The sequence below is a fragment of the Anser cygnoides genome, chromosome 2, assembly GCF_040182565.1.
Source record: "Anser cygnoides isolate HZ-2024a breed goose chromosome 2, Taihu_goose_T2T_genome, whole genome shotgun sequence".
In the NCBI taxonomy this organism is placed as follows: domain Eukaryota; kingdom Metazoa; phylum Chordata; class Aves; order Anseriformes; family Anatidae; genus Anser; species Anser cygnoides.
Genome location: NC_089874.1, coordinates 135,852,725 through 135,876,346, shown reverse-complemented (window position 1 = coordinate 135,876,346; position 23,622 = coordinate 135,852,725). Strand labels below are relative to the sequence as shown.

Here is a 23,622-nt window from a genome sequence, read left to right as displayed (position 1 = left end):
TAAACATACTCTATATTGATATAGTTGCACTAGAATTAAACAAAGAACTCTCATCAAAAAAAGAAATAAAAATACAAAGAGAAAAAAGGTATAAAGAGTATAATTAACATGGCAAATATTTAAGAAACTAGATAAAATTAGATCATAACGGGATGGCAATCAAAATAATGAATCTTCAGAGTAATTTGCACCGATCTTATCTTCCCCATCCTGAAGAAATTTGATTTTTTATTTTTTAAACCTACTTCTTCCAGAGATATGACTTTTACACCAAACTGCAAAGCCTGTGCATATTTTTGGGGGTTGTACAAGACTCCATTCTTTCACATATCATTGACCACTGCTGTGGCCACACACAATTTCTAATAAAGACCACCTTTCCAACTTAGGTTTGAATTTTAACACCACACTAAAATGTGACAGTAACCCCCATTTACAAATGGATACATCCACTAGAAAAAACACTTTTCCAAAGGGAAAAAAAAAGAAAAAGTAACTTCTTCCTCCCAAATGAAAAACACATCCATTTGTTTAATCAAGTCTGAGGGAGATTTAAAAAGGCCATTCTCCTGTAACAACTTGTCAGAAATGCAGTGCTCAAACCAAGAGTGGAGTTTTTTTAAATATGAATCAGCTCACCTAATAGAAATTCTACAGATACTGAAGTCAGGAGTTTTTCAGCATTTGATAAATATGTATCTCAGACTCCAGAGTTCCTTTTAGGGACAATGAAAAGGCTCAGGACTGTACGTTGGATATTCTAGCAAACCCAGCATACCTGTGCAGCATTTATTTAGCACATCATTCAGATTACTTACATTTTGGAACTTCCTAAATGGCACAAACTGGACAATGTCTCTGACAGCTGGTTCTCCTGATGAAGACCTAAGAACTCCATTGTCACCATCAAGAAACTCCATAGCATCAAAGTCTGCTCCTCCAACACCAACAATGATAATGGACATGGGCAATTTTGAAGCATTAACTATGGCAGTTCGAGTTTGATCAAGGTCCGTTATCACACCATCCGTTATGATCAGAAGAATAAAGTATTGCTGTCAAATCAATAAACACTGTGTTACGACAGAAAAATAGACAACATGTAGGTATGTGTGCTTAGAAAATGCACACAGCCTATATACTGTTCTGACTTTAAACACATTCATTTCACTTACTCTAGTGTACAAATGTGTGTTTTGCTCAGACTTCTTCTGTACAGTCCGAAGATATTTACATGGACAGCAAAATCTTTTAAAAGAAGTAATCTTTCAACACCCCCCCCCCCCCCCCCCAAAAAAAATAACGCTGTCCTCCTTCCTTTACTCTCTAAATCCCCAGACAAACCAACAGCTAACCTATTTTCCAAGTATTTGTGCTGGTATAGAAGGCAGTTTACTGGGGTTTTGGACAGAATATATTTGTGAAACTTGCTTTTGTTTCCTTTCTGGTCTATTGACAGCTTTATGAAATGCTACCCTTTGCTTCATCCAGATAAGAATGGATTAGAAAAAGAGTGATACCAAGAGAAATAGAACCACCCCTCATTTACTCGGTGTATTCCTAAAATCTAAATGTAGATTAAAACACTATTTTTTCTTCTGAAAAACAGCATGACAATTTTAAATTCCTTTAACTGTGTCTTCTAGCTGCTTTCTGAAGTTCATTAGCAAGGCATCTGAGACCACCTTACAGCACTTTGGTAATTTAGTCAAGTACCACTTGAGTTTCTTCCATGATACTGCCAGGACCTTTAAAAGTTGGCTTCCTACCTTCTGTCTCGGATTGAAGTACCATGAACAAACTAGAACTACAAAGTTTGGAAAACATCAAATACTTTTTGAACTTGGGATCTTCTTTCACTTGGTTTATTTCAGATAATTACTGGACAGCATGAATTTCAGTTTCAGAGGTACTCCCAATATTATTAGTCTCTCTTCAGTACTTGTATTCCCATCTTTCTACAGATGCCTCCAAAGTAATTGCTATTCCCTTTTCTCCTCTGTTCAAGTACCACCTTTTGTCATTGCTTCAACCCACTCTATTCCTCCCCACTCCAGCACGATGCCTACACAGAACCACCATGATCAGAAAGCTATGACCAACAGCATGACAGTACATATCACACTGGATTTATTCCTCTCTCCTTACACTTCTCCCGTTCTAGGAGAAATAAAAAATCTATAATAAGCGTTAAATGGCAAGGCAGCAAAATTTCTTCATACATCCTTTCAGGTAGAAAAAAGGAAATTGCTAGGCATATTGCACTCAAAAAAAGGTCAAGAGGTTTCTAATACTTTCCTAACACATGTATTGATGACAGTTGCGACTGAAAGACCATCAAGGCAAACCTTCCAAATTTCTTTGTATATGAAAATCCACAGCTCTTTTCCAAACTGGTTTTCACAGGTACAATTATATGCAAAAATAGCTAATTTTATTTTCTGATTTTCTATGATGTCTGAGAGAAACATTTGCTATGATCAATGAGTTAGGATATGCATGGCTTCAGATTGGCTGAACTTGTATGGAGTATTACCTAAATTATACGATACTCAAGACTTGCTCTTCATATTTCCTAATTCAGCATCTCACACATGACATGTAAGAGGGAGCAAGGTGGGGAGTGCATACAGCACCTAAATTTTTATAGTAAGGACAGTTCATCACTTAAGTTGGTACCTACATTCCAGGAGCTACACCTACCATTTTCTGACTATCTTGAGTTGATTTGCTCTCTCAGCTACCTGATGTGAAACAAGGTCTAGTTTCCTCACTAAGTCACTCTAATATATGACTTGAGTCATAACAACCTGAAGCAGCACTACAATCTTGTGGAAGAGTGGCTAGAAAGTTGCCTGGCAGAAAAGGACCTGGAGGCGCCGATCAACAGCCAGCTGAATGTGTGCCAGCAGTGTGCTCAGGTGGCCAAGAAGGCCAATGGCATCCTTGCTTGTATCAGAAATAGTGTGGCCAGCAGGACTAGGGAAGTGATTGTCCCCTTATATGCAGCACTGGTGAGATAGCACCTCAAATATAGTATTCAGTTTTGGGCCTCTCAATACAAGATATTAAGTTGCTCAAGTGGGTGAAGAGAAAAGATACGAGCTGGTGAAGGGACCAGAGAACAAGACTCATGAGGAGAGCTGATGGAACTGGGGTTGTTCTGTTTACAGGGATGCTGTCCAGATGTGCAGGGATGGGATCAGGAAAGCCAAGGCACAGATGGAACTGAACTTGGGAAGGGATGCAAAAAATAACAAGAAGGGATTCTACAGGTACATTGGTCAGAAAAGAAAGGCCGGGGAGAGTGTACCCCCTCCAATAAATGAGAAGGGAGAACTCGTAACGACAAACATGGAGAAGGCTGAGGTGCTCAACAACTTCTTTGCCTCAGTCTTCGCTGCCAGTCAGGCTTCCCATGTCTCTCAAGACCCCAAACCTGTAGGCGAGAGCTGGGGGGAGCAAAGTCCTTCCCACTATAAGCAAAGAGCAGGATCCAGATAACCTGATGAAACTCAACAGTTACAAGTCTGCACGTACAAGTACATCAGGCATACAAGTACACGCGTGCCCGATGACACACATCCCAAGGTTCTGAGGGAACTGGCTGATGGAGCTGCCAAGCCTCTCTCCATCATATTCGAAGTCATGGTGGTAGGGCAAAATCCCTGGTGACTGGAAAAAGGGAAACATCACTACTATTTTTACAAACGGTAAAAATGAAGACACGGCAAGCTACAGACTGATGAGCCTCACCTCTGTGCCTGGCAAGATCATGAAACAGATCCTCCTGGAAGCAATGTCAAGGCATGTGCAAGACAAGGATGTGATCCAGGACAGCCAGCATGGCTTCACCAAGGGCAAATCATGCCTGACCAACCCGATGGCCTTCTATGATTGAGTAACTGCATCAATTGACAAGGGAAGACCAGTTGACGTTGTCTGCCTAGACTCCCATCAGGCCTTTAACATGGTCCTACATGACACTCTGATCTCCAAATTGGACAGAAATGGATTTGAAGGGTGGACCATTCAGTGGATAAGGAACTGGCGTGAAGGCTGTACCCAAGAGAGTGGTGGTCAATGGGTCTATGTCCAGGGGGAGGCCGGTGATGAGTGTTGTCCCTCAAGGGTCTGTCTTGGGACCAGTATCGTTTATAACCTTTATCACTGACATGGACAGTGGGATTGAGTGCACCCTCAACAGGTTTGCAGATGACACCAGGCCGAGCGGTGCAGTTGATACAACAGAAGGAAGGAATGCCATCCAAAGGGACCTGGACAAGCTTGAGAAATGGGCTCATGTAAGCCTAATGAGGTTCAAGAAGTCTAAGACCAAGGTGCTACACCTGGGTCGGGGAAATCCCAGACAGGAGTACAGACTGGGAGAACTCATTGAGAGCAGCTCTGCAGAAAAAGACTTGGGGGTTCTGGTGGATGAAAGGCTCGACATGAGCCAGCAGTGCGCTTGCAGTCCAGAAGGCCAACTGCATCAAACAAGGAGTGACCAGCAGGTCAAGGGAGGTGACTTCCCCTCTGCTCTGCCCTTGTGAGGCTGCACTTGGAGTGCTGTATGCAGGTCTGGGGCCTCCCAAACAAGAAGGATGTGGGGCTATTAGAGCAGGTCCTGAGGAGGACTATGATAATGAGAGGGCTGGAGCAGTGAAAGGCTATGAAGAAAGGCTGAGAGAGCTGGGGATGTTCAGCCTGAACAAGAGAAGACTCCAGGGTGCGTTCATTGCAGCTTTTCAATACTTAAAGGGGGGCTTATAAAAAAGATAGAGAGCAACTTTTTACTCAGACAGATAATGAGAGGACAAGGGGGAATGGTTTTAAACTAAAAGAGGGGAGATGCAGATTAAATATTGGGAGGAAATTATTCAGAGTGTGGTGAGGCACTGGAACTGATTGTCCAGAGAAGCTGTGGATGCCCCATCCCTGGAGGTATTCAAGACGAGGTTGACAAGGACCTGGGCAACCTGATGTGGTTGTTGGCACTCCTGCCCATGGCAGGGGGCTTGGAACTAGATGATCATTACTGTCCCTTCCAACCCAAGCCATTCTATGATTATTTATAGTCTTGAGAATAGGACTCTGATGAGGAAACCTCATCACTTCCCACAACTACCTGAAAGGAGGTTGCAGCAAGGAGGCTGTCATTCTCTTCTCCAAGTGATAGAGTGATAGGATGCAGGGAAACAGTTTCAGGTTGCACCAGGAGGGGTTTAGACTGGGCATTAGGAATAATTCTTCACAGAGAGGGTGTTTGAGGATTGAAAGAGTCTGCCCAGGATAGAGCTTGAATCTCTGGAGGTATTTAAAAGATATGGGGACATTGCACTAAGGGGCATGGCTTAGTGATGGGACTTGGTAGGTCAGGTTGATGGTGGGAATTGGTGATGTTGAAGGTGTTTTCCAGCCTAAATGATTTTATGATTCTATATATTCAAAGGCTTTAATTAGACTTTAATAACTGTAAAGCACAGCAAGGGCATTGAACAGAAGATGCCATAAAGATGCCATACATTTTTAAGCTAGTATTTCAACTCTGATGAGTTTGCTCTGTTAATTTATGAGAGAATCTTTGTGCACAATCTGCAAGAATAAGTTAGCTTTTATCTAGCTTCAAAGGTATCAAGCACCAAATCACAGGGTAAATGGCCAGCTGTCAAAACAGGTACACTTACAAGCTTAAAAGAAAAACAGTATAAGCCAGAATGGAAAGAAAAAAATATGCACACTATGGTAAAGAACTTACAGATGCTGTTTGCTGCTGTGTAGCTGCAGCAGCAAATCTTGCCACATGATTTATAATTGGAGAAAAATTGGTTGGCCCATATAACTTCACTTGAGGAAGACAAGCCCGATATGCATCAACAATGCCTTGGATTCCTAGAGAACATAAATAGTTTCAACCTAATTTTTGCATATTAGAATTAGGATATTTTGATGCACTCAATCTTCCTAAAAACACTATGTATCAGTTATTTTAAATAATGATGCAAAGATTTAAAACCTACCATGATGATCCTTTGATTCCTATGATGAAAACAAATGATTTATAACCAATTGAGGCCTTCAGCTTGACCAATGCTTAACGTGCTTGGCTTTACAACAAGAATAGAAAGGCCAAATACTGTACAGAAGTATATGTAGCTGAATTGCAACAGTTCTCTTCAGCTGGCATCTGGTAGTAGTTAGGAACATGATCAGAGAGGCCATACTGAACAGGCTCTAGCAGCATCATACTCAAACTAGACATTCTCTCTTACTCCTGATTTGGATTAGAAGTTGCATGACAACATGAGAGAACTGTTCCCAGTTTACCTGCACTGGGCCCTAGTTGTTAAAATCTGTTTTCCCAGATAATTTCAGAAGAGAGACCAAATATTATTTCTAATAACTAAGATATACATTATGAAATTGTTTTCTGCTACATGACTAATCTCGTCTATTTAATTGGAGCAACATGCTTCACAGTTCATGTTTCAAATTTTTTTTTTTTTAATCTTTTCATGTAAGATATTTTATTCTCTAAGTCTGATGTTACTTTGGACTTACCATTACAGAATGGGTTTGATGGGTTAAAATTCAATGGGAACTCATGTGACACCTGTTAATACACAAAAGACATCGTCAGGATGGTATATACAATCCTCTCCTGAAGTAAACGCTTTTAATTGTTTTATGTAGTAGAATTACATATTCCATTACCTGAAAGGAAGGAGGAATCTGTGCACCAAATCCAAAGGCTGGAAACATCTTATCTCTAAAAAAGCAATTTTCAAGAAAATGAAGCAAGTGCTTTCCTTTAAAAGCTACCATAGTTCACTAAGTTTAGTTAATCATTGCTGCTTTTGATTATTAAAAATACTTTTGATCATTAAGAACTACGAGGCAAAATTAGGTGGAACTTCCCCCTGTAACTGTTTCTAGGACCAAAACCATTCTTTAACATCAAATCAGCAAAAAATTGAGCAGTTATTTAAATCAATGCTGCTCTTTACATCACAAATGAAAAGCCTTACTTGTCCTGCTGTAAACACAAGATTCTGCTTGTGATTATGTGATCGTGCAGTGATTACCAAGTCTTTTTTTAGCTCTACATTCAGCTCAGAACTTTCGTTTTTATTTATGTTATCATCTTCAATACTGGCTACCACAAAAATCTATACATACTTTTAAAAATATTTAAATAAAAAATTAAAACTTACGTATCATAATCCTGAATGACCATCCCTACAGACCAAATGGCTGTTAGGTATTCATTAACTCCATTAGGGCTGAGGTAATGAAGGGAGTCTGGAGAGCGTGGGTCTCCATTCGAGCCTGTAAAGTCTATCCCCACCTGTCAAATAGAGTATTTACAATGAACTGCTGTTAGAGGTGAAATTATGCTTCTAATCTCTGACAAAGCTAAAGTGAAAACCACAAAAGAGTTATAAAATGTTGTTACAAAAAAAATATTTAACAGGCACAATAATTAAGATCCAAGTTTCTTGGAATCTTAGCCTTCTTAAATCAATGCCACCACAAAACCAGCAGAAGCTCTGTATTTCTTGGAAGCATTGAAATTACTTTCATCTGTCAGGTTTTGCCTGTATTTACTTTAAGTTACTATTCACAACAGCTCTTCAACAGTTGTGAAAGTTAACTCCTGTTTCTTGCCATACACATCTTTGCTGTCAGACATACAACTAGGCAGACCCAAGAGATGCCTAGAAATAGTTCTCTCTCTGACCTCAAAAGGTCATCTTCTCTGTATTGGTGATGAGACATGTTACTAGGGTGAAGACATTTTACTGCTATTTGTGCAGCATTTAGGTTTACGAATTATACAACTTAGAAGCCAGACACAACATGAAAGCTTCTCATGACATCTATTATGAAAAAAAACAACCATGAATTATATCTGAACACCAAAGAACTGTATATTTCTCCCTGGTTTCCTTCCACACAGCTCTGCCAGTTCCTACTGAAAATAACCAAAGGTTCAGACCTTTGTACCAGGAGTAAAGAAGGTTTTTCCTAAAAAACTAGTTAAGACTTGCAAAATGGCTTCTCCCCCCCTTGCATTTGGTTTACATGGCAAGGTGTTTGCAGCAGGGGGAGGTGAGTGGTTGGCAGGTATTTTTTTAGTTTTATTTATGTTTATCGCTACCCTACCATATTTTCAGTTGGTAATAATTAAACAAACCTTCCCCAAGTCAAGTCTGTTTTACCCATGACTGTAATCAGTGAGCTCTCTCTCCGTCTTTAGCTTGACCCACAAACTTTTCCATCTTATTTTCTCCCCCTGCCCTCCTAAGGAGGGGAGTGAGATTATGGCCTGGTGGCCAGCCAAGATTTAACCCTCCACACCAAAGAACAAAATAAAAACACAATCAAATAAAGAGCGCAGGCAATCAATGATAAAGTTCAGTTTGCTCCAAAAATTCAAGAGTTATTTTATATAAATGATTTAACTTACTGTGAAATTCAGCTGACACCCACCCATGATGTAATCCAGGAATGTGCATTCTACTGTGATCTAAAAAAAAAAGTCAAAGATGGAAATTAACTTTTTTTTTTTGGAAGGGAGAACAATAAATATTACAGAAGCAACTTTTGGGGTTCCAGATTTCTTATCTTTACCCATTAAAATCACTACTTTAACTCTATCGATGTGTCTCCCACTGGAGCGAGGATACTTACAGTACATACCACCAGCTACTCTGCATCAGAATCAGGGCTCTTACAACATAACAGGCAGACAATGTTGCAGCTCCAAAAGCACCACTGTCTTAATATGTCGTTTTATAAATAAACTTAGCAGATTGTGATTCACCATAAAACAGTAAGTTAGGAACCGCCTTACAAACTGGTAAAGCAACCTTCTCCATATAGACAGCAACTTCAAGGGGGTTTGGGGGGGGCGGGAGACGGGCAGTCAAGGACAGGTGTGATTCACATGTAAATCTCTCTCCTTATATGAGTACTCATAATGTTTATTATGTCTGTCACTTTCAGTCATTGTGAAGTTTCTTACAGTTTGAGAATGAAGATATTACTAGGAGAAGGTTAAACACTTAAAAGCAAAGTCATACTATAACATGTTACTGACCTCACAGTGCTTAACGCTCACAATGCCAGAGTTTTTATAGTTTTTTTTCTTCTGTCTTTTCTTTTCATTGATGCACTCAAATTCAACCTGCATGGATGCAAAAGAAAACAACAAAACATAAATATAATTTATGGGACGCATTCAAAAAAATTTTCATTCTAGGACCCATACTTTTGGCTTGTATTAAAATGCATTTGTTATTTGTTTTACTATCAAACCAAAGTAAACCCAGCCTGCCCAAAATCAGAAAGAAAAATCCCATCATCTTCCCATCAAGAAACTGATAATCCTCTCTTACACAGAAGATTACAAAAAATTTTGTTTAGGCAACTGTGTATATCCGTACCATTTTCTCTCTGAGGATCCTACCAACAACATTTTTAGTAAAGGCATAGCAATTCAGGCAAACCATCACTTTTCCCAGCAGCAGTGGCAGTAACATAATGAAATAGAAGGTATATGTTTAAGCTTTCCACAAATCATTTCTTCAGGCTTCATTAACTAAACCAATACCTTAACCACAAAGCAGGATCAGCAGCTAGCTAGGTAAAGGCGGCAGTGCCATCATGCAGTCGCTACGGCATAATCCAGCATGTTTGGTGCATAAATAAGTCTGAGCAGATATCCCAGTTGTGCCTTCAGACTCTCTGCCAGAAACAGGGTCCACTGCTTTGGTTTAAGTTAAAGTTTAAAAAAAAGTGATCTTGCAATTAATATCAAGGAAAAAAAAGGGACAGAATGCATTAACAATGTTAGCACTTGAGAAGTCTAAATGCCTCTTCTTTACATTTCTTAGAAAAGGAATCTTCCACAAAGACAGCTGATGTCAAAATTGTGGGAATAGCTGAAGAACACACTTGGAACATACAAACTCAAATGCCAACATATATTGGAAATATTTTACAGACCTTATCAAATAAATGAGATCACATGGGATTACGGATTAGCTCCTTTTAAAAGTAGAAGAATCCTTCAGCACATTACTTGTACTGTCTTATATCTTTGTCCAACCTTACTGACACAGAGATAAGTTACTATGAACAGGCGCAGCCATCGTTCTCACGAAAACAACTGTCCTAAAGCATTTCCAAAAACAGCACAGGAAGATTATCACTTAAAATATATATATTTTTTTAATTCAAAATAGATTTCATCTATTATGCTACTAGGGGAAAAATGAAAACAGGTATTTGTATTCTCAGACAGCCTCCACATAACCATGCTTCACACTGCTTGGGAAATGACAATCACAGTTCTTTCCAAAAACACATTTGAATATGTGAATGTACAGAACCCTGCTAAGTGTGTTCAATTTATGATACTGCTCTCTAAGAAAAGTGCAAGTAACATCAATAACAGCATGGAAAGCGAAATTGACAGCATCTGGCTCCTGAAAATCTAGAAAGTGAAAAAAACACTTAAGAGCTCCAAATTGCCAATAAATGCACAATGTGTCTAATAAACACTATCCAAAATTCCTTGCAAACAATACAAGCCATTAATAGGCATTAAACTGAACCCTCTAATTAAAAATGAATTCAGGAACAGACATCAACAAAAAAAAAGCATGGCAAGGCTCTAAGCAACAATCAAAAAAGCTACAGTTAAAGGCTCTCATTATCAACAGCTCTGAAGAATTTAGTAAAAATACAACACTCAGGATGTCAAAAAAAGTGTAAGCAGGCAGTCAATATATCTATCTCATCTTCAATTCGGGAGCAATTCTGCAGGTTTTCAGAATTAAAGGAAAAATGGTAAAATATTTTGGCAACATACACGTCCATAAAAGCAGAGACTTAAGGTTGCTAATGATTTCTTTCACTTTTTCAAGTGGATACTGTTTATTACAAGGTCTGCAAATTGTTACTGCTTGTCAGAACACAGAAAGAAACTTCACTTTAAAGAAGAGCCAGCTAACACAACACATTAAGTGCAGTTCTATGTAGTAATATAAATGTTGAAGTTTTTCCATATTCACTAAAGTAAGTGCCGTACTTCAAGTTGTTTGATTTCTGTTTTCTTTGTTGGTTTTTGTTTTGTTTGGCTTTTATGATTAATGAAATTCATTTGTGATGATGGTTGGGTATTTAGTTATATAACATTTATAAAAACACTAACCAAGATAGGAAAGCAGATTCACATTGTAAAGCCTCAGTCAGCCTCAACTACAGTAATATTGTTAAGCTGTAGCCTAACTTAGATACCAGAAAACTGAGTGATGTAAATTTTGTTCCACAACAACTAAAACAGCTTATCGAAAACATACAAGCAGCTTAGACTACGTAACACTTACAGGTGAAGATCGAGATGCTTCCTTCAGTTTTGACATCGTGGTCTGAAAACTTCCTATGAGATCATGAGACCCATCACTATCGTAGTCATAGCACTCAACCTAAAATGAAGCATTATTCAGTGTTAGCAACAGAAATGGGCCTACCAAAGCAATAAGCACTGCAGTGACATTTTAACATAAACCTCAATGTCCAAAACATTCCTGGAACTCTTACATCATGGAGTTTTTTCTTGTGCTGCAGTCTCAGGGTTGCATAAGCATTTAATGATTATGATTGGGTAAAAGAATTTACCCAGCTGATCTGCCACTGAAGTGGAGGACAGCTGAGAATACTAAATAGTGTCAGGTCTCAAGACTAGCGTGTAACATTAATTATATCGAACTACATTTTGGGAGCAAGGGGATATTAGGAAGAGTAGAAAAATGATCTATAGGCCTTCTACTGTCATCATGGATTTGGAGGTTTAATTTTGTGGAGGCCTTAAGCAAATTTACCGTTGAGCATCTTGCTAAAAATTCGCCAAATCTGTTAGCAATCAGAAGAGTTTTATTAATACTTGAATATTACTTTATTAAACTCCAAGATAGCTTAGAATTTTTAAGTATATGAAGTTTCAGCCAAAAATCTAGAAAGGACTTGAATTTTCCTTAAGCTTAGAAAACTTAAACAGTCTTTATGATCCACACTTCATGGATCTGAATGTCAACTAAAAATGAACGTTCTTGCCTGGTTTAATGGTAAGACTGCCCTATTCGAGCAATTCATTTTTCAACATCCCATCCCACCAAAGAAGGCAGAACAAGGGAAAAATAGGCATTTTTTTTTTTCTGTTTGAGAATCTATCAGTTTAAGTGAGCACAATTTTACCACCATTACTTTCATCATAACGTCCTCGGTTTTTGAAAGCTCAAGCTTCAAACGTTCTCCAATTGCCTAAGTAAAAATTTGTGTATTTATAATTGCATATGCTATTCAGAATTGCATATGCCATTCACTTCTGATATTTTATTTCAGTTTTACAACACAGACATGCTAGTTAACTTTAATTAATCAAATCATATAAAAATAAATTAAAACAAATTAAAATACTAAAAAACAATAGTCTAAGAAAGAACTTCCCATTATTTGGAATCAAAACATAAACCTCAAGAATTTTTTTCCTGAATAAACATATATATATTATTTACATACATATGTATATATATGGCTTAAACTGAAGTACTGTTTTCACATCTTTCTTTCAACACTGAAAAAAGACTTGTTATATTTGAGAAACAGTTTAATTGCATTGGTCACTTCATTTAGGAATAACAACGAAAAACAAACAGCTTTAACATATATTTGAGCTTCTGAGAGAAATTAACTTTCCAGAAACAAGCAGTAATGTTGAAGTACAAAATATGATGTGTACATTGCATATTCTACACTGTGGAGAGCATGCCTCTACGTTGTTGTTTGCACTACTCCTACAACACTTCAAATGCACCAATAAATAAAATGCATGCACATGCACTGAATAGCAACTTAAGTCTCATTCACAGTACCAACAGACTGATTCTCATGGCGGCAGATGGTGTGTAAATTCTTTTGAACACCATAAATAAGCCAATCAAATACTCAGCCAAGTGCTTCGGTAGCTGAAATTTAAAACTGAAGTCATTTCTTGAGCCAAAAGTTGCAGTACTTGTTCACAGTTGGAGAAGTTATTTCTTTTTAAAGGGATTCAAGTTTGCCTTGCTTGATATATTTGATCGATCTAACCCAATTTTCAAAACTTTGTCCAGACAAGACAGAAACATTTCTTTTGTTCCATGTATGCTCTCTTGCACACATGATAACACCAGGGAACCATGTGGTAAAACTGCATATAAATTTTCCCTAGCAGAACTAGGCATTCTTGCTCTAGTTGAAAGGCTCACGTTTTCGGCACAGAAAGGCTTCAGTGACTGCAAACACACACACAAGGAATGCAGCAATAAATTGAGAAGACAATCAACATGGTTTGTGTATTGCTGGAAATACACAAACTAAGCCATTAAATGCATGAAAAGCCACTCATTAGGGAAAAGCCATTGTTTTTACTTACTATGACAAATAGCCCATTACGTATGCAACTGTGCACGTATAAAAGTGTTAAAGCATTGTTTAATTCTTCATTTATATTATGATACAATTCTGTTTGCATTTTAATGTTTGAAGTTATAGCTACTGGTTTTCTAAGTTAAGACATACCAGAAGCCGCAATTCAGCCTCTGTCTGTCTGCGAGCTGACAAGAACTCCCAACTAAAATTTATTTCCTCTGGAGATAAACCTACACGTATGAAGTAAGATTCCAGAGAACAGCTTTTATTAAAACAACTATAGAGTTGAGAATAACTTCATCTTAAAAGAATTATTTTAATAAATGGTCTTAGTTTTAGCAGGGCTGTTTACTGAAAAAGAGAAATATGTTTACAACAATACATGGCAAAGCAAGAGCTGTCACAGGTATTTCAGGGAAAAAGAAAAACGAAAGGAACAGAAAGAAAAAACAAAGAAGCAGCAAGGAAAAGCGGGTTCTGAGGTTCTGGGCTTGTGAAGTCGTTCATTAGTCTGCTCTGTAATTACGTATTTAAATCTATACAGGTGCTTGTAACACCCGCATCCCTGTGGCTGTTAAGAATTTTCCAGGACTGCCTCAAGCCATGTGACTAATACCTGCCACATGCAGTTCATGCTCTCATTTGCTTTTTCCCAGAGGAAGAACAGAAAGTATAGTGGTTTGTTGTTGCTTTTGCTTTTTTCCAAATACTAAAATATCAGGTTTCTAACGTGCTCATATTAGCTTATAAATAATATTTTGATTGGTTGCTTAGCTACAATTCCATCCCTAAACTAAAGAAATCCCTGAAGAAAAACATTCAGAAGTTAAACACAGTTTACTCAAGGTAAGGTTTGAAATGCAAGAGTTAAAAGACCAGTCCCAGTAAAACTATGACTCCACAGATGTGATTGACCTTCTGACAGAAAGTTCAGATTCATCTGAGGAGAAAAGTTGCTTAATCTGGCATCTACAAGATATATCTCGTCCACATCTGTTATCTCAGCTTGTATATTAAGAATATGTGTAATTAATTACATCAGGTAGCCTATTAAGAATTTCATCAGTTATTTATTGCACTTAACATAGAGCAAAGCATACTCTAACCTTTACCATGCAACTTTTACTATATAATATCTTCCCAGCACCAATATTGGCTGGTGCAATATTAAAACTGTACAATCTAAGTGAGAAACTGACCTGGACATTCCAAAGCCACTTATGTTTAACTGGTTTCCCAGACTTTCAAAGACCAACATTGAGACTGAAATTGTAAGATATTTTTTTTTAATCACCAATCCCCCCTTAAGTGTGCTTCTATCTGTTACTTTAAAATAAATAATAATAAAAACTCTACCAATTCCCATTCAATCTGAAACAAAAGGAAAATGTAACTAGAATAATACATCTGATTTTTTATATATTTTTTCAAATACATTAGTTCATATACACATTTCTTATACACTACCTTGATTGACTTATCCATGTCACTGTAGCACAGAGAATTGAGAGAGATTTTAAAGGGCCTCCAAACAGGATTCAAGTTGTTTTTAATAACCTGTGAGAATAAAAGACAGTAGTACAGTTCACAAGAGAGGAAAACAGGGATCCAAAATTGGTCATACCTTCACATCTTGGTTTTTCTAAGCAGAACTGTTGACTAATTCTGCTGTCATTCACTTCCTGAAGTTCAAATCCTAACACAGAGGATATAAACAAACAAAACATTCCTAAAATGCAATTTCATTGCCCAAAAGGTATCTTTCCATATGGGACTTCCAAAGAGTTCCAAGAGGGAACTTTCAACTTTATTTTTCAGACTGCACAGTGATCTACTATACCATTCAGCTACCACACTGCAAAAGTTACATTTCTTTGTATCTACAAATACACTGACATTGTTTAAGTAATTTTAAAAATATAGTTTTATTTTTTTAAACACACACAATTACCAAAAATAGGGGAAATGTTTACATTGGAATTTCTGAATACAGCAGTGTTCTAGAGATTATTTTTCACTCCAGCGAGAGTTTATTCTGAAATGCCACTTATGGAAATATTCCCTCAAGAAATTCATGGTATAGTTAAGTAAGAATAGCGCATGATGATAAAAGGACACCCTACTGCACACAGTCTCTCAAGCTGAAAGGTAAACAAGTGATATTTAAGTATGCCACTGAAAGATCTTCAGAATTTGTCAATTGGAAAGTATCCGTAATAGAAATACCCAATAATGATTTTACAAAGCAAAAGAAATCACACGCAACAAGTAATATTTAATAATATCTAATAATAGTAATATTTATACTTCCAGCACTGGTGCATAGAGAAAAATACCTATTTTGAAAACAGTAGATAATACAAATAAATGAACATAAGCAAACAAATGCACAAAAGTTTTTCAAACTCTAACAAAGAGCTAGTCTTTCAGCCAATCGTAGGTTGGAACTGCAAACTCTGGATTCATTATTTATACTGAAGATGAAAAAATCCTCATGGTAAAGATACTTTTCACGTAGCTGAAACACCCTGTGAGGGAAAATGTTTTTATAAGTCTCCCACAAAAAGGACTTGTACTTCTTCAGAATCTGACTCTCAAAACGAATGTGGTCACCCCTTCCAATGTGCACACCTCCTAAGTTTTGACTAGGGCCTGAGCTTACACTGCAGGGAAACATTCTGAACCCGCTCCTGCCAGCTGCTGCCATGGAACCTGTGTACCTCCTGGCTGGAAGGCTACTGCTGCTGCTTCAGTGCATTTTCCCCTCACTCTGCATTATCCTTGGCATGCCCTTGCTATGCAAGCATCCAGTATAATTGCTTTAATTAGTAAACAGTTCAGCTAGGTGACACTGACATAAAGGCAACACGGTCACAGGAATGCCCAAATTCTACCCTCAGAGCAACACTTAAATCTGCCTGCATTCAGTACCTTTTCAAAGCATTTGCCTTCTAGATTACAGAGAGTTATTTTTTTTCTTTCATTTAAAATAGGATGTCATTAAAAACAGAACCGGAGTACAGTAATCTTTCTGTCATAAAAGAAAGTCAAGCTGAAATGATTGACCCACCTGCATGTTAACTACCAGACCACTCTTTCTTCTAGTTGTAAGGTTCTGTGCCTCTAATGCTGTGACATACTGGAAATCAAGTTACCTCAACCTCTAGGTTGTTGACAAAAAATATCCTACCTCTGTTCTGTGAACCATCACCCAGTTTCCATCTCCAGTTTGCTTGTGGAATTCCAGATAAGGATCTGACTTCCCAAAAAAATCCTGTGTTTAAAGAACATGTAATTATCCCAGAACAGCCTGTGGCATGAATGTGATTAAGTGCTAGTTAAAACACACTTAGATTAACAAAAGGTAAACTAAATGTTCAGGGAACAAATATTTTAGATGAAGAAATGCACTTCTTATTATATTTATCAGATATAATTTATAATATCATATTTTCTTTTACCACCCGTGAAAGAGAAAGAACAGGGAATGCCCTTCAACTTAAGATGAAGTTCAAGAAAATGAATACTTACAGTAGTACTATGATATATAAGTATATTAAGAATTTGATCCAATTCAAAAATATCATTAAATTGATGGATTAAAATTCAGTCAACATTAGCTTTACTGAATTAAAGTTTTAAATTATTTTCAATTTAAAAATAAATAATTTTAAAATAATTAAATTTTTATAAAGTTAAATATTAAAATTATATTAAATTTTTGTTTTAAGAAGTTTTTCTAAATACAATCATTTTAACCAGACCCAAGTTATTTAACATAACAGATTCATAGACTAAATGCACTTTTTTTTTTTACCATTTTTTTAGAGCACTAACTGGTAAACAGTTACACAAACATTCAAGCCTATGAATATACCCAAACTCCCTTATCTTTGTAATTAAACGTAAAGACTTACAATTAAATGGAAGAGTGCTGTTCACAGAATATCCCTACTATATACTCATCTAGTTTAGAAATTTATCAAAATTCGTTTGAATGTAGTCAATGAAGTTACTCTGAAGCTATCTTCCTTCGATTTTTTTTAGTGTAAGCAAAATCTTAATGGATGTAATCACATCAGCAGAAAATAAGACAGCATTTTGCTGTTTTGTCTTCTGACAAAATTGATTCTGCTGCTTTACCACAGAAATAGCAATCACTTAAGTACCTTATTGTCCAATTTCCTTGCTTCTACTTCGAATACAACCACTCTGTTATCCTTCACTTCTTCTGCTGTAATCTAGATAAAAAAAAATTTGTATTCAGAAATTACATTGTTTTCTCATACTGCTCAAAATACTCCTACAACAGTTCCATTTTAAAAGGTCACATTTGTTCAGAAATGAACCAGTAAAAAACAGGGCAAAGAGAGTGACAATTTGTTTAGGTATCAGGATTAACCACAATGATGACACTGACAGTTAAAGATACAGCTCGAATAGCAGCGCATCAGATGCTTTACTGTAGCCCCAATTATCTGGACAGATGCAATGAGTCTTATATTTGCAGAAGCTGGGCAACTCTCCTTTTGGATGACAAAAGAGTATTTCTAGAGAAGAAAACACTACATAACATTCTTCATGGCACTGTAGGTGAGACCCACTGTGTTAAAGCCACAGAATAAATAAATAAAACAAAACAATATTTAAATATAATTGCTGAAGTGAGTTACTGTCTTACCGTAATACTTCCTCTTCCAGCAGGTCTGCCATTTTTAAGTACTAATGGTTTTGTTATAGTCTTGCTAGAAACTATCTGCCAAGATAAAATTTGAGTGTCAAGGATTATTAGATCAATTTAATAGATTTTCAAACGAATGAAACGAGATAGTGAAGTATGTATGTTTTTCATACACACCATTCGAACACATGCAAGTCACCCTTCACAGCTTCACTAAACAGATTTATGAACACAATGTGTTTGTCATGCAAACAAGCATCACTTCTCCCCCTACAGCGTTTCTAGCAGACTTTATTTTAGCCTTTTCAGGTAATGGTTTCTCAGAAGTGTCTCTATTCATTCTACATGTATTTCTTCACTTGAAGAATGAATTATTAAATTGTTAATGAATTTCATTTCACAATGCTTGTCTTCACAATGAACTTGAAAAAAAATGACACTTGAGACATTGGGCACAGGAAGAGGAATCCCAGGAAGACTCTCCTAAGAAGAAATGCCTTTGAAGGATCTTTTAAGATAAAAAAAGCTTCCTAACTGCAGTAGCATTAACAGTAAAATTAATTAGAGTTTTAAACTAAGTAAATATCAATTACTACTTCGTGCTCACTGATAGGCCACTTTCAGACAGCAATCCAGTCATCATTCTAGAGCACATTTTAAGGCAGCATCTCAAAACCTTTTGCAAATAAGAGCATTACTGAACTCGTGCTTGGGGGGAAAAAGAAGGAAACCTATTCACCATAAGAGCACCCCACCTATAATAGAACATAGTAATAAATAAGTTTAAGATAAAAGTGGTTAATGATTTGCTTCAACTTACATTTTCTTAATTCTAAGAGAAATATCCTGCATACTTACCTGCCCCAGTGTACATTCAAATTCTCCCAGGAAGTCATCATCACTCAGATCAAAGGTTTTGTTATCAATGTCATATATTCCAAATTTAAGTTTCTGAACAAGCTCAAAATAGTAATCAATTAGAAATTTCTTTGAAAACTTTGGGTTCAAGGAATTCTTAATTCTTTCTGTGCGATCGACCTGCAGGTAAAAAGATACCACTTTACTCAAAATGTCACCAACAAACTACAATAAGCACCTAAATCAGGTAACATTACTAAAGGCTTTCAGAAGTGCTTCTTAGTATAAAGCCGTATCATCCAACAAACTTTTCATCAAATACAACTAACCACAGTAAATTACAAAATCCATTGCTGTAAGCTGTAAGTCAGAGATTGATGAAGTCCTGTTTTTCTTGGTTCCCTGTAAGGAGTATCTTATCTACTCCCAGACAAGAACATAACATGATACAAAAAATGCATATTGTCAAATCAAGGATGAGTCCATAGTTTTGGAGTACTGTATTTATAAAAGCAAATTTAAGCACCTTGAAGGGTTCTGTCTGTCCTGGCTGGGGAAAACAGTGGTAAGTTAGACCAGGTGTAAGTATTTATTAGAAAACAATTACTAGCATGCTATTTGCACTCTTATTATAGACATAATCTAATGAAAAGTATTCAAAAGGTGCTAGCATATACTTGAACTATTTTAATGAAGTTCTGTGCTCCAGTGTTTTAAAAGGTCCAACAAGCTAGATTGCGTTTTTAGCAGATTTATGAAAGCAATCACGTCGTACCTCATACCACTGCTGACCACTTGTGTTCTGGAGAAGCACACACAGGGGGTCTGACTTGGAACCAACATCTTTATCCAAGAGATTAGTGCATGCAATAGTCAGCTCCACCTTTGTCACACACTGCGCCGCCATTTGTTAAGCTAGAAAACAACAATAGAAATCATTTTTAAAACGGATTAAAAAGCAAATACTGTGATTGTCATAATTCTCTGGTTGATCACTTGAAACATTTGCTTGTCAAGAACATAATTCAAGGCACTAAATACCATTTTAAAAATTTATGAGGTACCAAGATTACAGCATTACCACCATATTCTTGGCTTTGCCACACTGGGATAAAACTTCATTTCAAAGTCTGCAATAAGAAACAAGATCAAGTTTCTTAGAATGCTTGAGGAACCAAATGCAAAACAGGATATGCCACAAAGACAGCACAGTGGTTTGGACTGCTGACAATAAAATTTCACATACTCTAAATCTCATCCTGTAAAACCCACATGAATGCCAGTATCTCATAATGTAGATACTAATAATAATTCAATGAATTAGAAAAAATATTAAATACTCCCCCAATAAACCTTTGTAACAACATGCTGAAGTGATAGCATGGCAGGATTGGAAAAGGAGTTAAATGGGGAACAAGAGTAAGCAATCTTGCTTAGTAAATCTTTAAGAACAATGATAATTTTAATAATAAGGATAAAAAATTTTGAGGTCAAGTAACAACTAAGAATAAGGAGGAAGCATTCTTTCTGGAGGTTCCGTTAAAAAAATGAAAGCTTTCTCATGTTTCCTCTGAAGTTTCTCCATCATTCTCTACTGGAACTGCAAAAACTGTATCAGCAGATATAAACAAAGAAACATCTTCATTATCAATTCTGAAGTCCACTGTGGCCTAACAATAATTTTCAAGCCAAACTAGGTCTGAGCAATAGATATTGTCTATATAATGAAACTCTTGATTTTACTCTTCAAGAATTACAGTTCATCATTTCCAGCACCTCCCTGGGAGGTAAGCCTTGATTCAGAAACTAAGAATTCCCCAGCTGTCCGCAATCAGACTGTCTTGGAAGTTCCTAAACCTCTTTAGCTTCAGGTTCTTCTGTAGAGCAAGTCCACAGTCCAGACACGGCATCCCACTGGGTTAACTTACCGTGAAAATGCACAAGACACAACACAGAATAAGAAAGGAAAAGCATCTGCTTCCATCTAGCCAGTTTACTTGCATCACTTATAGTATAGTGCCCCTGAAACTGTGTTCAGCCCTTTTTCTTTCACTACATTTATATGACTTTTACTGAAAAAGAAGTTCTTTTTTTTTTTTACATGCAAAAAGGGAAATGATGATGATGGAAAAGAGGACCAATGAACTGAAAATGGGAGAAGGAAAACAACGTAGTCTGAGGGAGCTTTCCTGAGGCTTCTTGTATTCCACTAGGGCACACTCTGTATGTTGCCTCTCCATCCCTGCTTTGCTACCTTAGAGATGGACCCTTTAGGGACCACTACTAACTGAAGTCAATACAAATAGTTTGTAAATGAACCACTCAAACATTCACTCACATACGTGACTTCTAAGAAGCACATCAGACTTATGGAAATCCTCCCGCACCTCCCAAACACCTATACGTGATTCCATCTGAACAGCTTGAACTCCCAAGATTTTATCAAGTTTCAGTCATTGTCCTTGAGGGGAAAAAAAACAACAACAACAACAAGGCTCTGAGTTCCAAACATAGAGAACAGTTTTTAAATTGATGTTTTCTAGGCTTAGAAAGCATACTTTTAAAAAGCTGTCTGCCCCTTTTTTCCTGCTTCTTTTTATACTGGTATTTTCCATTCTCTATTGCTTTCCTGGCTGCCAGACAGAGCTCATTAACAGCTAGTGGCTTTGCCCAGTGCGGAGCAGAGCATGACTCCTTACTGGCTGCTTCCAGAAAAACAACCTTCTGCTGACAAAACGATGCTCTAATACCCACCGATGCTACAGCAGCAAGTAGAAAGGGTTTTCATGAGATGTAACAGAATTCACACTTGGACTGAGACCTACTTCCCAAAACTCTCAAGATTTTCTTGCCCTAACTTCACTGAGACTCCTTAACCTGGATCTTGGGAAAGGACCCTTACCCACGTATCTTTGGTTAAGCAATCTTTCCATAATCATTTGTAAATGGACAGCACTCAGTCAACCTAAAAATCTGGTCAGATTTTTCTTCTTAGCCTGTGCGAACATGTCCCAGTTCTCTCATGCCACAAGTACTTTCTCACATGATTTTGTGACTTCCTCTCCTCCTCCACATGTCACTGTCTCCCCACTACGCATATAGAGAGAGAACAGATTTAGCAAAAGAGGCACGGTGCAAAAAGCATCCTTTAACACACAGAGAGGGGAAGAATTAAAAAGCCTGCTTCCCTGCCTCAAAATACAAGTGTTCTTGTTCAAGACCTAGTAATTGCGTCCATAGTAAAGCTAAAAGACAGCTTCTAACAAGAACATGTTTACCTGAGCAGAGGACACTCAACTTGAAACCTAGAAATAAAAACATAACTTCCCAAATCCTGAGATTTAGTCTTTTTGTTTCCCAGTTTCACAAAATGCAAGATGAAAATAATGCAAGTCACTTTCCCCAGAGATTGAGAATATTAGAAATCATTATTTTTATAACTGAAGAAGTCTGTAACATTTCAATGTATTTCAAGAAATAATTCTGCTATTTGAAAAAGACAACATGATTATCCATAATAATGTAAGGCTCATACGTTTCATAGTAAATAGCTGTATACGACCTGATTTTTAGGTTATAAACATTAAAAGTTAATAATATACCACTAGTGAGGAAAAAGTCATATCTCATTAACCCAAAACAGTATTTACAGTAGTGAAAACACATAGAAAACAAGTAATTCCCTTGCAACATTGCAGTCAGCGCATAACTTGCAAAGGGTACACATGCTCTGCATGTCCACATGAACCAAAAGTCTTTTAAACAGTGGCAGCTGTTAGAGCTCTGCGCGCCTTGTGTGAATCCTCGTAATCCCATGCTGCATAAAAGCAAGAATATCTCTGCTCCACCCAATTCTCCTCGTGTCTGAAAGCCTGTGTTAGCTGAAAACTTCCAGAACAGGTTCGGGTGGGGGGATTCCCAAGAGGACAAACACCTTCGTGGAACGGAGTCACTGCCACTTACGTGCTGTCGTTTTGAAAACCTGTTGGGACACAGAGTCTGGCAAACTGCAGTCTCTTCAGGATGGTGGAAATAAGGAATCACAGCTGCACTAATGTATTATTACCTCTCAAAATGCCATTCCACAACAAACTACCAGATCTAGTAGGCAAGCCAGATGCAAAATATTTCAATATTTCATGACTGGACTACTTGCAGATTTGGGATACTGGAATAACTTTACACAAACAGATGATACTGTTTGGGATCTGGTAAAATGAGCCTTGACTGCCAGTAAGTTACATCACGTAACAAGAGACTTATTTATGCAATTAGCTGTTGTTATGAAAGTAACTCCCCATCAGCCAAATATAACCCAAACCTCAGCCTTTCTCAATCTATCTGACGTTTGTCCTCCAGGTAGGGTACAGCACGAAGCAAGCTAAAAGCTTACTGGGATGGGGCCAGATGACAGTGACGAGATTGTCCTTTTTATTGGCATGGATTTTGTGACCGCAGGAGTGTAGCAGGCTCTTAAAAACCACTGATAATGCTGGATGAGGGGAGACTGAATTACTGAACAATTCAGCAGAGCTTGCGACATCCAGACTCTGAACTGCAGCAGTGTACAGTCACAAGGGAGATGCTGATTCCTGACCCTATGA

General features: G+C 37.3%; 1 protein-coding gene across 3 annotated transcripts in view; it reads right to left on the bottom strand.

The window, feature by feature from the left end:
• The window catches only part of CPNE3 (copine 3), a 31,356-nt gene that overhangs the window by 3,209 nt on the left and 4,525 nt on the right, over positions 1-23,622 (bottom strand). For 2 of the 3 annotated variants that reach the window (XM_048045862.2, XM_066990576.1), the window contains 14 exons: positions 19,794-19,933; positions 19,019-19,198; positions 18,161-18,235; positions 17,649-17,720; positions 16,670-16,753; positions 14,947-15,036; positions 11,397-11,495; positions 9,104-9,190; positions 8,471-8,530; positions 7,215-7,348; positions 6,715-6,769; positions 6,562-6,613; positions 5,759-5,892; positions 819-1,055 (listed from right to left, as the gene is read on the bottom strand). In XM_048045862.2, the coding sequence (XP_047901819.2) occupies positions 819-1,055; positions 5,759-5,892; positions 6,562-6,613; positions 6,715-6,769; positions 7,215-7,348; positions 8,471-8,530; positions 9,104-9,190; positions 11,397-11,495; positions 14,947-15,036; positions 16,670-16,753; positions 17,649-17,720; positions 18,161-18,235; positions 19,019-19,198; positions 19,794-19,925 (1,491 nt within the window). In that variant the 5' untranslated portion in view covers positions 19,926-19,933. The remainder of the gene's footprint in view (positions 1-818; positions 1,056-5,758; positions 5,893-6,561; positions 6,614-6,714; positions 6,770-7,214; positions 7,349-8,470; positions 8,531-9,103; positions 9,191-11,396; positions 11,496-14,946; positions 15,037-16,669; positions 16,754-17,648; positions 17,721-18,160; positions 18,236-19,018; positions 19,199-19,793; positions 19,934-23,622) is intronic. The other variant, XR_010828693.1, reaches the window with a different exon arrangement.